At 39.6% G+C, this 12,232-nt stretch overlaps 1 protein-coding gene across 3 annotated transcripts in view; it reads left to right on the forward strand.

Annotated features, from left to right (window-relative positions):
• The window catches only part of Orc3 (origin recognition complex subunit 3), a 49,401-nt gene extending 37,788 nt beyond the window's left edge, over positions 1-11,613 (forward strand). For all 3 annotated transcript variants that reach the window (XM_057790504.1, XM_057790506.1, XM_057790505.1), the window contains 7 exons: positions 1,167-1,300; positions 3,360-3,436; positions 4,941-5,041; positions 7,979-8,120; positions 9,530-9,646; positions 10,503-10,582; positions 11,121-11,613. In XM_057790504.1, the coding sequence (XP_057646487.1) occupies positions 1,167-1,300; positions 3,360-3,436; positions 4,941-5,041; positions 7,979-8,120; positions 9,530-9,646; positions 10,503-10,582; positions 11,121-11,226 (757 nt within the window). In that variant the 3' untranslated portion in view covers positions 11,227-11,613. The remainder of the gene's footprint in view (positions 1-1,166; positions 1,301-3,359; positions 3,437-4,940; positions 5,042-7,978; positions 8,121-9,529; positions 9,647-10,502; positions 10,583-11,120) is intronic.
• The last annotated feature ends 619 nt before the right edge of the window (positions 11,614-12,232 follow it).

Genomic DNA, 12,232 nt, shown 5'->3' on the forward strand with positions numbered 1-12,232 from the left:
ATTTAATGTAATATATATAATTATAATATATATTTATATATAAAATGTTATTTATATATATAATATATATAAAATATAATATTATATATATTTAGGTTGTTCCTAATTCTTCATTATTACAAACATCAGTGACAAACGTGCGTTTATACATTTCTGTAATTATTTCCACAAAATGAATACATGGATGTAGACTTTATGAAAGTAAACTATAAAGTTGATTTCCCCGGGGCATGTGGTGCTAACAGTGTGTCTGCTTCTTCACAAATGGTTTTGTTTGGCTTTAGCATCATATATATATATTCTGTCTGTGTGTATGCCTGCAGGCCAGAAGAGGGCACCAGACTTCATTACAGATGGTTGTGAGCCACCATGTGGTTGCTGGGAATTGAACTCAGGACCTTTGGAAGAGCAGGCAGTGCTCTTAACCACTGAGCTTTAGCATCTTTGCTTCTTCTGGGATGAGCTGTTTCTTTCCTGTTCCCAAAGCATACATTTTTTCCTGTCAGAATAGACTTGTGTATGAAATGGGAAGTGGTGCTCTACAGCTTTCTGACACCTGGCACATCTTCCCCAGTGGTTTGAAATGCTACCTGTGATATATACCTAACTTCCATGTATTCCTTGATCTCTTTTTGAATGTTTTTCCTTTTCTGTTGGCATATTATTACTATCTAAATCAGTGCCACCATCTGATTTTACCCATTGTAGCTTAGACATTTTGATATACTAATTCTTTACTATATACATTCAAGTTCATATGTACTGTTTGTTTTGTAAGTTTCTGGAACCCATGACTTCTATTTTCTGCTCAAGCATTGTAGGCTTCATTTATTCCCTGAGCCTCCACCCAGAAGGGAATGTTTCAGTTTGGAGGTTGCCATATAACACAGTGAAGTATTGTTCCCATTTACAGATAAGGATACCAAAGACCAGATATAAGTAAGGAGCTTGTTCTTACAGTATCAGAACCAGGTTATAAACACAAACCTCTGGCTACCCCCTCAGCTAAGCCTATTGTTATAACTCTATACTTCTAAATGTAACATATTGAGCAAAGTCTCTCTCTTTTTTATTTCATCTCTGAACAAAAACATTTCATATGTAGAAAAGGTTTTGGGTGTGCTAATGTTTTAGTTCTATCAGATCTGCTACTGATTGTTTTGTAGAATGCTGGCAAAGGACGAACTGATGAGCGTGCTTGAGCAGTGTTGTGAGGCTTTGAGTTCCTCTGCTGAAAAGCAGCTTGGCAGCACAACACAAAAAGTAAAGGATTTCCTGACCCAGTTTCGGAACCTCGATGGTAAGTAAGTGTAAAATGCTGCCCATTCTTGCTGGCATGACAGTTTTTTTAACCAGAATGGCATTAAAACTCTTCAAGATCAGCCAGCAGGCAAGGCTCAGAATGTCACATCTTAGCAATCACAAATAGGCAAAGTGCTTCTCCTCTAGATTTGCTTAAACAATGCAGAAAATTAAATGGAGGAAGAACATTTTTGTTCTTGAGATGAAATTGGGTGGATATACCTGGAGACAGTTGATTCTTCAGCTAGACCATTTTATACTCTTTCCTGATCTAGGGGGTATTGGGATGGGGCCAAGGAAAGAGGCTTGATTGATACAGAGGCAACAGAATTAGATATGGCATCTCAAAAATACTTTGTTTGCAGTTTGAATCCCTTCTGTGATTGGTAGTTGATTATTTGTCTTTAAAACTCCTTTTTATGAGAAGTTCCCTTTTCTAAGGAAAGTTTTTTGTGGGAATCTTCCCTGTATCTTTTATGCAGGCTGGTCTCTGATGAGAACTCAATTATAAAAGATCAAAGTGGTTTGGTACAAACAGGCAGGGTGAGCAATTCTAAAAAGGTGCTAAGAAGACTTCCCTCCAAAATATGTGTGGTGATCTTTTAACACCTTAACAATGACCTGAAACACTTTACAAAAGTAAAAATTTTAGAAATTGAGATCATTTTAGATATTAGAAACTGAAATCTAGGAAGGAAAAGTAAGCTCTTTGATATTTCACAGCTATCTAATATGTCCCTAGACTTGACTTTAACCCACCTTTCTTGACCTCCAGGTCAGTGTGTGTGTGTGTGTGTGTGTGTGTGTGTGTGTGAGAGAGAGAGAGAGAGAGAGAGAGAGAGAGAGAGAGAGAGAGAGAGGAAGAGAGAGAGAGATCAGTTCACAATTGTAGTTTCACCAATGAGAAGAAGCCACTATTAAGAATATAAGTATCAAAAAAAGTTTAAAAAAAGAATATAAGTATCGCCAAAAGTATAGAATGTAAAATAAATTGGACTCAGAAATTCTCTAAGAAGAAACTGATATCATGATACCGTAATAATTTTAATTAGACTTAGTGTGAGATGAATTAGTGAACAGATCCATTGTTACACTAGCACTGAAGGATCACAGCTTCTGAAATGGAAGATTGAAGATTAAAATGATTGACAACAGTATAAAAAATAAAGTGTTTTTTGAGTTAAAGGAAAACCATCCTCCTGGTGATTTGTATATTTCTCAGTTTTTAAAAATCAATTCTTAATAATAAAATACACTCAACATTTCTCACAGGAAGAAATATTTGATTATTTTAAACCTCTGGTTTCTGTACACTAATGGCATATTATAATTGGAATTTAAATGGGGTGAGGGCGTTAAATCAGGCTGAGTGTTACAATCACTTTTAAGCTTCTGCTACAAGTTAATAAAATGGGGAAAAGAATTTAGCTAGTAGTTATCTTAACCTTAGCATATTTAAAATCAGGGATTATCTTCTGATTCTTTAAGAATGTGTGTGTGTGTGTGTGTGTGTGTGTGTGTGTGTGTGTGTGTGTGTGTGTGTGTTTAAGCTGAATTCTTCAGCCATACATGAAGCAGATCATTGCCCAGTGTCAGGTCACCAAGTCAGCGTGTCATCCCCTGCAGAAGCACAGGTATACATCTTATCAGTTATCGAACTGATTTTACTGCAGCTTTTACATTACCTTCCTCATGCTGAACAAGAATGGATATTAAATTGCAAGGCTGAGACTAGGTTTGTCAGAATGTAGCTTACCATGTTTACAGTCTAGCGAGGTCAGAGACATAGTTTCAAGTTTGAATGATTTTTTTTTAAAGATATTTATGCAGGCTTTTGCTTTGTTAGTTCAAAACACACTCAGAATTCAGTAGCTAGTAGTTGAAGACCTTACTGACATCTAAACTGTGTACTATGTAGTGCTTTTAGTTTTGGAGTGAGTGTCATTTGTCTGATAGAATCTTGTTCATGTTAAAAAGAAAAGTGTAACTTTTACTTCCATTGAATTAGTGTAAATGTTTGTTCCCTCTATTGTATATGGATTTTGTATTCAAAACAGATAGCAAAGAGGAAGAGGAGGCTTGTGGATCCCAGCCAAAGGGGCTGCAGAAAACAGACCTCTATCACCTTCAGAAGGTTAGGTATCTTTCTTTTCCTTCCAGCTGCATTAGGAGTGGTGCGTTGTTCCAACTGGTCTAGACCAGCTCTGCCAGAATGTCTCCACTTTCATTTTTTTACATCACAACCAGTAACTTTGCGACTAAGAAAGGAGACATATTGATGCCATATAAACTGAAAGATGGGGTTGATTTTCTGTACCTACTGAAGAATTAGAAGGCAGAGTAGGAGTATTACAGGAAATCTTGAGGAACCATCATACAATACCAGGGAAATTGAGGTCCTGTTTTGGGGTCCTTTCTCTTATTAATGAAAAAAAAAATTTTTCAGTGGTCCAGAGGACAAAAGTAGGAAAATAAGCAGGCAGCCACGGGGCAGGAAGGGTGGCTTTAGAGAATATGGAAGGGTAAGGAAGTTAAAAAGCATGCTTAGGCTCTGGCCAGCATTCAAAAGAAAAAGGAATAAGTATGTCCGAAGCAATACTCAGAAAGACTGGCCCAGCCAAACGGCAGGGAGGTTCTTTAGTAACTAGATGTTAGGAATGCTGCAAAGGAAACCACATTATCTTAATGGAAATGAACCAGCCTCTAGGAGTGCCATCCAGCCGGGACCTTGACCTGTGTGAGAAGACAGGTGTGTGTCTCCACTAGAGGCAGATTCCATTGTGTGCTGTCACACTGTTTGTCTCATCCTAGATTGCACATGCACACAGTCTACAGTCTACTAGGTGATATAGAAACCATTCCTGAAGCCTCAAGGAAGAAAACAATGTTAACTGTAAGGAAAAAGTAGGTCTATGGTTTACAAAAAGAATATGTAGATATAATGTACTTCTCTGATCCGAGAGTTGAGAGAGAGCCTAAGGCCAGTTTTCTACACACACACACACACACACACACACACACACACACACACACACACACCCCTACCTATGATGCAGGAACCAAACCCAGGATATTTCCATTAGCTAGAACCACTGAACTACAATCTGTTTTTTTCTTTTTGGATTACCATTCAAAAACAAAACTGAGCCACAGTCTGTTGTTCTCAGATAATGCACTTTCAGCCCTTGGTTGCCAAATGAAGACCCTTCTTTGTACCATACTACTAAGTTATAAATGTAGCATAGAATTTCAGTCTGGGTAAAAACTAAATCCACAGAATCTGTTGTTAATGTGACCCAAGCTGTGGTGGTAATGGACGGTGTTGTGTTCCTCGCTCTTCTGGCATGCTCCCTCATGCTCGTAAATGAACTCTCGCTTTCTAAGTAGTGAGCTCTCTTGTAATCCCGAGCAGGAAACTGCTCTCTTGTAATCCTGAGCAGGAAAATGCTCTCCTTTCCTTGGTGTATGTTTAAAGCAGAACATGTAGAGGGCAGAGTCTTAACAGAAAATAAAAAGATCTGGTTCTTTGTACTCTGCATAAGGGCATCTTTACTTGAGTGACAGCTCTCTCTGAAAGTGTTTCTCTCCTAAACTCACCAAAAATAGCATGTTTACCCACTCCCCACTGTGCCCTATAGTCCTTATTGGAAATGAAGGAATTAAGGAGAACAACTAAGAAGCAAACCAAGTTTGAAATGCTCAGAGAAAATGTTGTGAACTTCATCGACAACCTGGTGAGGTGAGTCTGAAGCTCTCAAGACCTAAAAGTAACCCTGTTTTTCCAAATAACACTAGTACCTAGCTGCCCATAGCCAATCCAGGATGTTTCTTCCATCTAAGTAGAGTTAGCACTTTTTATTGACCTTCTGTCCTTGTTGAGTTATTTAATCAAATGGTTTGGTTAATTTTTTACTGTTAGTCAGGAAGAAAGCAGTTTTAAACTTCATTTAGCCCATTAGGCTGGTGAGGAAATATGGGAAGTTTCAAAGTATTTCTCCTGTTTTGCATTGTACTTTTATCTTTTTTCTGCCTATTTAAGTAGTAAATGCTGGATCTGGACTAAGCCAAGAAACAGACATTGTATACCAGCAATGTTACTGTTTTGTTCTTAATATTTTATCAGGTCAACTAAATATCAGCACCAAATGTACATTGAAGTGTCTGACGAGTAACTATCAAAGTCTCCTATTCTAGTTTGTTTTGTAATTTTTCCTGGGAAGACCATTTTGTGTATTTCCCAAAGGACAGTGTTATGTGTGTACATGAAATTATCCATCCAAGTGACCTTTTGGAAACTTGGACCGTGTTACAGATTTTAGAGTGGGACGTGTACCAAGGAAAATGACTGAATCAGTTAAAAGCAGAGCAGAATGTGGTGGTTTGTGCCTGTAACCCAGCATTTGAGGCTCTCCAACCACCCAGCCAGTCTTCTGACTTCTTGCCTGTTACATCTGACTCTTCAACTTTTCACCAGCTCCTGAAATAATGACGAGAATAATTGAAATTGGTTGTGAAATCACAAAGTTTCCCACACAAAGACTTGGTGTTGTTACCAAGACTGTCTCTCCCAGGAAGGAGATTAAGATTGTAATATGTTAAAGCTAAAAGCGGAAGGGGAAGAAGGAAGCGCAAGGAAACAGAAGAGAAAGAGGGCAAGTAAGCTAAGAGAGAGGCTGCCTGTGCCACACAGGCCCTGCTGTCGGAAACCCTTTCCATATTTTCCACAAGACCTAGAGTACAGTTGTTTGACAGAGCTTTGAGGTCTGGAGAAAAGATATTTAAAATGAAATACAAGCAGACTGGTAATTCAAAATCTATGTTGCTTTACAAGCGCACTGTGGATACGGACCAGCATCTGAGCGCAGCATGAGAAGGGTCAGGAACTCTTGAGGTAGAAGGAGGTGGTGGTGAGGAATGATTTGAATGGCCAGTGCCCTCTCGTCTTTGGTCACAGAGAGCAGCAGAACAGAATAAGTGTATGGAGGTAAAGGGCTGGGGCAGTAAGAGGAGGAAGGGCAGCAGCAGTGTCTTTGGTGGATAGGATACACTGCTTTGCTCTACCTTCACAGCCAGTCATGTGACTAACACGCAGTAAGCATAGGACTCTAAGACTCACAGGAGCTGTTTTGATCCAGGTGTGTGCCAAAGCTTCTGCCCAGCAGGCTTCCCTGCAGGCCTCCAGACTGTCATGGCACTGCCACTGACTCAGCACAGATTAAAAGTAATTTTGTCGTCTAGCTCATCAGCAAAAGATAAAGTTAGAAGTTATGCTCAGCTTTGTAATAATTGAATTTTATTAGTGAACAATTTGTTTTTAAAGACTTTAAAACTAAAGTTTAGCCTGAGAGGGTTTTTCCTTTTTTTATGTGTGGTGTGGTGTGGTGTGGTGTGTGTGTGTGTTTGTGTATGCCAGAGGGCATCAGGTGTCCTCTGAGACAGCATCTGTCACTGAACCTGAATTTAGATGTCAGTCCTACAGCATTGGGGTTACATGTACACACAGCCACAGCTGGCTTTTTAGAATTGGTAGTTGGAATTCAGTCAGGCTCACATTTGTAACGCAGTTGCTTTTATTCAATGAGCCCTGATTCTTTAGCCCTGATTTAGCTACGTTTTAAAAAACATTAAAAAGCTCCTGGATATTATTCCATGAAAAATATCAACTGTGTTTTTTCCTGATACTCAGTACTGTTTACTACTTTCCCAAAGCCTAGAATGCTTGCTGTGGTAGAAATGTTGTTTTCTAAATAACTTAGGAAATTCAGTAATACTTCAAGAAATTCTCCATTAGAGATTTTAAGCATAAATATAACAAATGTTCAAATGTTTGACTAAACGTTTAACTTAGAACTGAAACACATAGTTTCTTCTTAGGAGTACTATATTGGAGTTCTCTGGAGGAACCGAACTGATAGAATGTATGTATGTACATGTATGTATATAAATAGACAGAGTATTTATTAGAGTGGCTTACAGGCTGCATGATCCTGATAGAAAGTCCCAAGAATCCAATCCAATGGTTGTTCAGCCCACAAGGCTGATGTCTCAGCTCTAGCCTTCATTATGTCAGAGCCCTGAAGAGGTAGGCGCTAATAACCAGGGAAGGAATGCCTCAGCAAAAGGATATATGAACTTCCAATGAGAACGAGGGCAAGCAGGCAAAAAGCCCAAGTTCTTGCTGGGCAGTGGTGGCGCACACCTTTAATCCCAGCACTCGGGAGGCAGAGGCAGGTGGATCGCTGAGTTTGAGGCCAGCCTGGTCTACAAGAGCTAGTTCCAAGACAGGCACCAAAGCTACAGAGAGAAACCCTGTCTCAACAAAACAAAACAAAATAAAAAAGATGAAGTTCTCTTCCATTCCCTTCTTATGGACTGCCTTAAGGTGTGGGCTAGATTTAACGTGGGTTTTCCTACCTCAAATGATCCAACTAAGAAAAGTGCCTCATGGGAGCGCACAGCTACTTGCGTTTTATGTAATTAAGATTCCAGATGTAATCAAGTAGACCACCATGAGCACCCAAAAAAACAGAGTAAGTTTTTAAAGTAGTATTGAAGTATAAGCTTTGGTCTTTGGATTTCACTGTTTACGTAACATAGAGGCTTGACAGAACCGTTGAATTGAAAATAACTCTATACATATACATCTAAAAGCTGATACTTGATTTCACTGTTTCAGAGTTTACCTTCTGCCTCCTGAGAGCCAGCCTTTGCATGAGGTAGTATACTTCAGTGCTGCCCACACACTCCGTGAGCACTTAAATGCTGCTCCACGAATTGCCCTCCACACCGCACTCAACAATCCTTATTATTATCTTAAGGTAAGAAGAAAACTTGGTTCTCCCACAGTTAAGCTCAAGTCCCAGATATCAGCACCACAAAAATATTCAAAGTTTGCAGTTCCACTGTAATGAAAGAAAGTTAGCAGCTCTGGGTTCTGCACTCACATTTTCTAAAGGAAAAAAATAGATTCTTAGATTTAGGTGAACTGACTCCCAAAAGTTGTCCTCTGACCTACACACACACAAAAGTTTTTAAACAGGCCGGGCGGTGGTGGCGCACGCCTTTAATCCCAGCACTCGGGAGGCAGAGGCAGGCGGATCTCTGTGAGTTCGAGACCAGCCTGGTCTACAAGAGCTAGTTCCAGGACAGGCTCCAAAACCACAGAGAAACCCTGTCTCGAAAAACCAAAAAAAAAAACCAAAAAAAAAAAAAAAAAAAAGTTTTTAAACAAATCATAGGCATAAAGCTTTACAATATAATGCCTTACTCTTGTGAAAAATGATTCCTTTGTAGGTAGGTAACAGTTTGTCAGTGGACAGGTGATAAGACCTAATGAACGTGTGTAAAATTACAAATGCTTACTTAAAGTGAAAATTTTTAAATTTTTTTATTTATATATATATTTTATGTACTCTGCATGCACACCTACAGGCCAGAAGAGGACATCAGATCCTAATACAGATGGTTGTAGCCACCGTGTGGGTGCTGGGAATTGAACTCAGGATCTCTGGAAGAGCAGCCAGTGCCCTTAACCTGAGCCATCTCTCCAGCCCCCTTAAATGGAAAAATTACACCGGGATTTCATCTTGAGTTTAAACAGTTGGAAGGAGCATTTCATTGGGTAACCATCCCAGAGACTTCTAAACTAATTACAGCCAACTGAAATGTGTTTTGGTAGTCTCAACAAATAATAATGTGTAATTAAGATTTAGGGGGAAAAAAAACCTTGCTGAAAGAATGACTGAGAGCGTGGCCAAGACTTAAACCCAAGTAAGAATACTACTGAAGTATGAAGAAAGGAAACTAAAAGATTCTACTTTCCGATTTGCTAAATTTAGGAATGTCTTAGTTTGGGTAGACACCATGACAACAGCAACTGTTACAAAGCACACATTTAATCGTGGTGGCGGCTTACAGTGTCAGGTTAAGTCCATCATCATGGCAGCGAGCATGCTGACATACAGTAGGCAGGCATGGTGCTGGATCTGAGACTCCTTCCATCTTCATAGGCAGGCAAGAGGAGCGACAGCCTTGCCAAGGGAAGCTTGGGGAAAGAAACCTCAGAGCCCACCCCTACAGTGACACACTTCCTCCTACAAGGCCACACCTCCTAACAGTACCACTGTCTTTTGTGGGCCATTTTCTTTCAGACCACCTCAGGAAGTTGAGCTAATCTTTTTGCCTTTAATCATTTCTAAAAGGTTCACTTTTAATCTGCTGTTTTTAGAATGAAGCATTGAAAAGTGAGGAAGGCTGCATTCCAAATACTGCCCCCGACATCTGCATAGCATACAAACTGCACCTGGAGTGTAGCCGGCTTATTAACCTGGTCGACTGGTCAGAGGTAGGTCACAGAGAGATGGTGCTAGTTCTTCAACCGCTTCAGGCAACAAGGTTCTTACAACTTTTCATTGTTTTGATTTCAATTTTTATTTTTTCATTTTTGTTTGGGAAACAAATTTTGTTACACTTCAGAAGTTCCTTAGGAAGTAGCATCTTAGCAGTCTGTATTCACAAGCTCCTTTTCTTATCCTGCATTCTTTAAAAGCAAACAAAGACTCCAGTCAGTCTGTACACTCCACAGAATACAGGGTGTAATGAGTACCCGTCGTACAACAGGAGAAATTCCAGTCAGGAAGAACACTTCAGGAAATGCCCAGCAAGGTAAAGGACAAGTGCTGCTATCCCGAGAAGAGTAGTAAAGAAATCTTAACATTAAAGGATGTGCTGAATTAGCCTCTTACCAAGAAAAATATGCATTATCCTGGAGTAAGACTGAAAGGAGACAACGGCTTTGCTTTTTCTTTATTCTTTTAAATTTTTTTTTGGTTTTTTGAGACCGGGTTTCTCTCTGTAGCTTTGGTGCCTGCCCTGGAACTAGCTCTTGTAGCCCACGCTGGCCTCAAACTCACAGAGATCCGCCTGCCCAGCCTCCCGAGTGCTGGGATTAAAGGTCTGGGCCACCACCGCCCAGCCGCTTTTTAAATTTTTAACTAGCTGTGTTTTTTGCTGTTCTGTGTTAGTTCTCTAAAACTAGCAAATAAAGAGCCAGTGTAATATTAGTATGGTTTTGAGAATCTGAAGTCTGACATGAAAAAGATGCGCCAGTTAGTTATCTACAGCAGCAGTACTAATGCCTGCCTGATTAGCTACAGAAAAGATGCCTAGCAACAAGTTTTCTTTTCTTGTGTACTCAAAAGGCTTTTGCAACAGTTGTGACAGCCGCTGAAAAAATGGATGCAAATTCTGCAAGCTCAGAAGAAATGGATGAAATAATCCAGTATCCTTTAAACCAGGTCCATGGTGTCTTAGTAGAAGTTTTTTAAGTTTCTTTTTTCTTGGGCCTGAGAGTCCAAGTCAGTGATACAGCATGTGCTTAATTAAACACAGGGAGGCCTAAAATCCAAGCCCCAGCACAAAAAGTATACAAACAAAAAAGCCCCATCTAGTAATTCATAGATGTATTCTTCTCAACCATACCATTCTACAACCACCTACATTTCCAAGTGTCCTGAATTAATCTGAGATCAAACCTAGAATTCAATTTATATCCAGTTTGTAAATATATTTTTAGAAGATTGGGAAAGAGTCAGTTCTTATATAATGCTGGTATTGCTTTAGGTGCATACCATCCCACACAGCTCCATTTGAACTTTATTAACAGTGTATTCTAATTGCATTTAAATTTTCCAATAGGATTATTTAAAAATTAGGGAATATTATTTTAACTACCTATTTCAATTACCAGTTACTGTTTTAACTTTGAAATTTTAGCCTTCTTGTGAAAAAAACTAATTTTCCTTAGCTAGAGTTTCCAGTGCTCGGTTTATTAGAGCTGTTTCTGAACTAGAGCTTTTGGGCTTTATAAAACCTACAAAACAGAAGACTGACCATGTAGCAAGGCTGACATGGGGAGGCTGCTAAAAAGCAAGTAAGTGAAGACAGGTTCCACATCTGACCTAAGATGAAAAAGAAAACTGGCATACATTTACACGCTACCAGAAGAAACTACTGCTGAGCTGAGTTTAACCAAAAAGTGCACTGCTAACCTGAAATCAATGCATCAAAACATCTTTGGAGTACTTCAAATCTGATCAAGAAATGACTAAAAGCTTTCACACAATGTAACTATACTTGCTACAGTTATTACTAAATTCTAAACAAAGCATTGAGTGTATAGTGTATAAATGACATACTTTCTTATCCAGAGTAAGTTACTTACACTTGGTCAGCAGTACTCATGCCTTTCTCCAGATACTTTCACTCCTCACACTATGCATATTGTATAAAATAAAAACAGATGTTTTTCTTGCTGTTTGGCTTTATATTTAATGTCAAAATATTCACATGAACAGTTGAAGATACCCACAGCACAGCTAATAAAGGCCTTCACAAAGTGTACCCAAGCTTACAAAACTCAGAAATATAAAGACCCGGATAAAATAACAGGATCTCTTTCATGCAGAGAACTTAAGGACTGGACACCTAAAGCTTACTTAACGTTCAACCCCCACCCTCACCCCAAGAGAATTTAGAAACAGATGCCAAAATTGCCTTACAGGTGATTCAGAGAGCCCATGTTCAGGGGAAAAAAAACCCAACAACAAAAACTCTTTAAAAAGCCTTCACAGCCGGGCGATGGTGGCGCACGCCTTTAATCCCAGCACTCGGGAGGCAGAGGCAGGCGGATCTATGTGAGTTCGAGACCAGCCTGGTCTACAGAGCTAGTTCCAGGACAGGCTCCAAAGCCACAGAGAAACCCTGTCTCGAAAAAACCAAAAAAAAAAAAAAAAAAAAAAAGGAATTTGGCTGGGCGGTGGTGGCACACGCCTTTAATCCCAGCACTTGGGAGGCAGAGGCAGGCGGATCTCTGTGAGTTCGAGACCAGCCTGGCCTACAAGAGCTAGTTCCAGGACAGGCTCCAAAGCCA

Source organism: Chionomys nivalis, chromosome 16, assembly GCF_950005125.1.
Source record: "Chionomys nivalis chromosome 16, mChiNiv1.1, whole genome shotgun sequence".
In the NCBI taxonomy this organism is placed as follows: Eukaryota; Metazoa; Chordata; class Mammalia; order Rodentia; family Cricetidae; genus Chionomys; species Chionomys nivalis.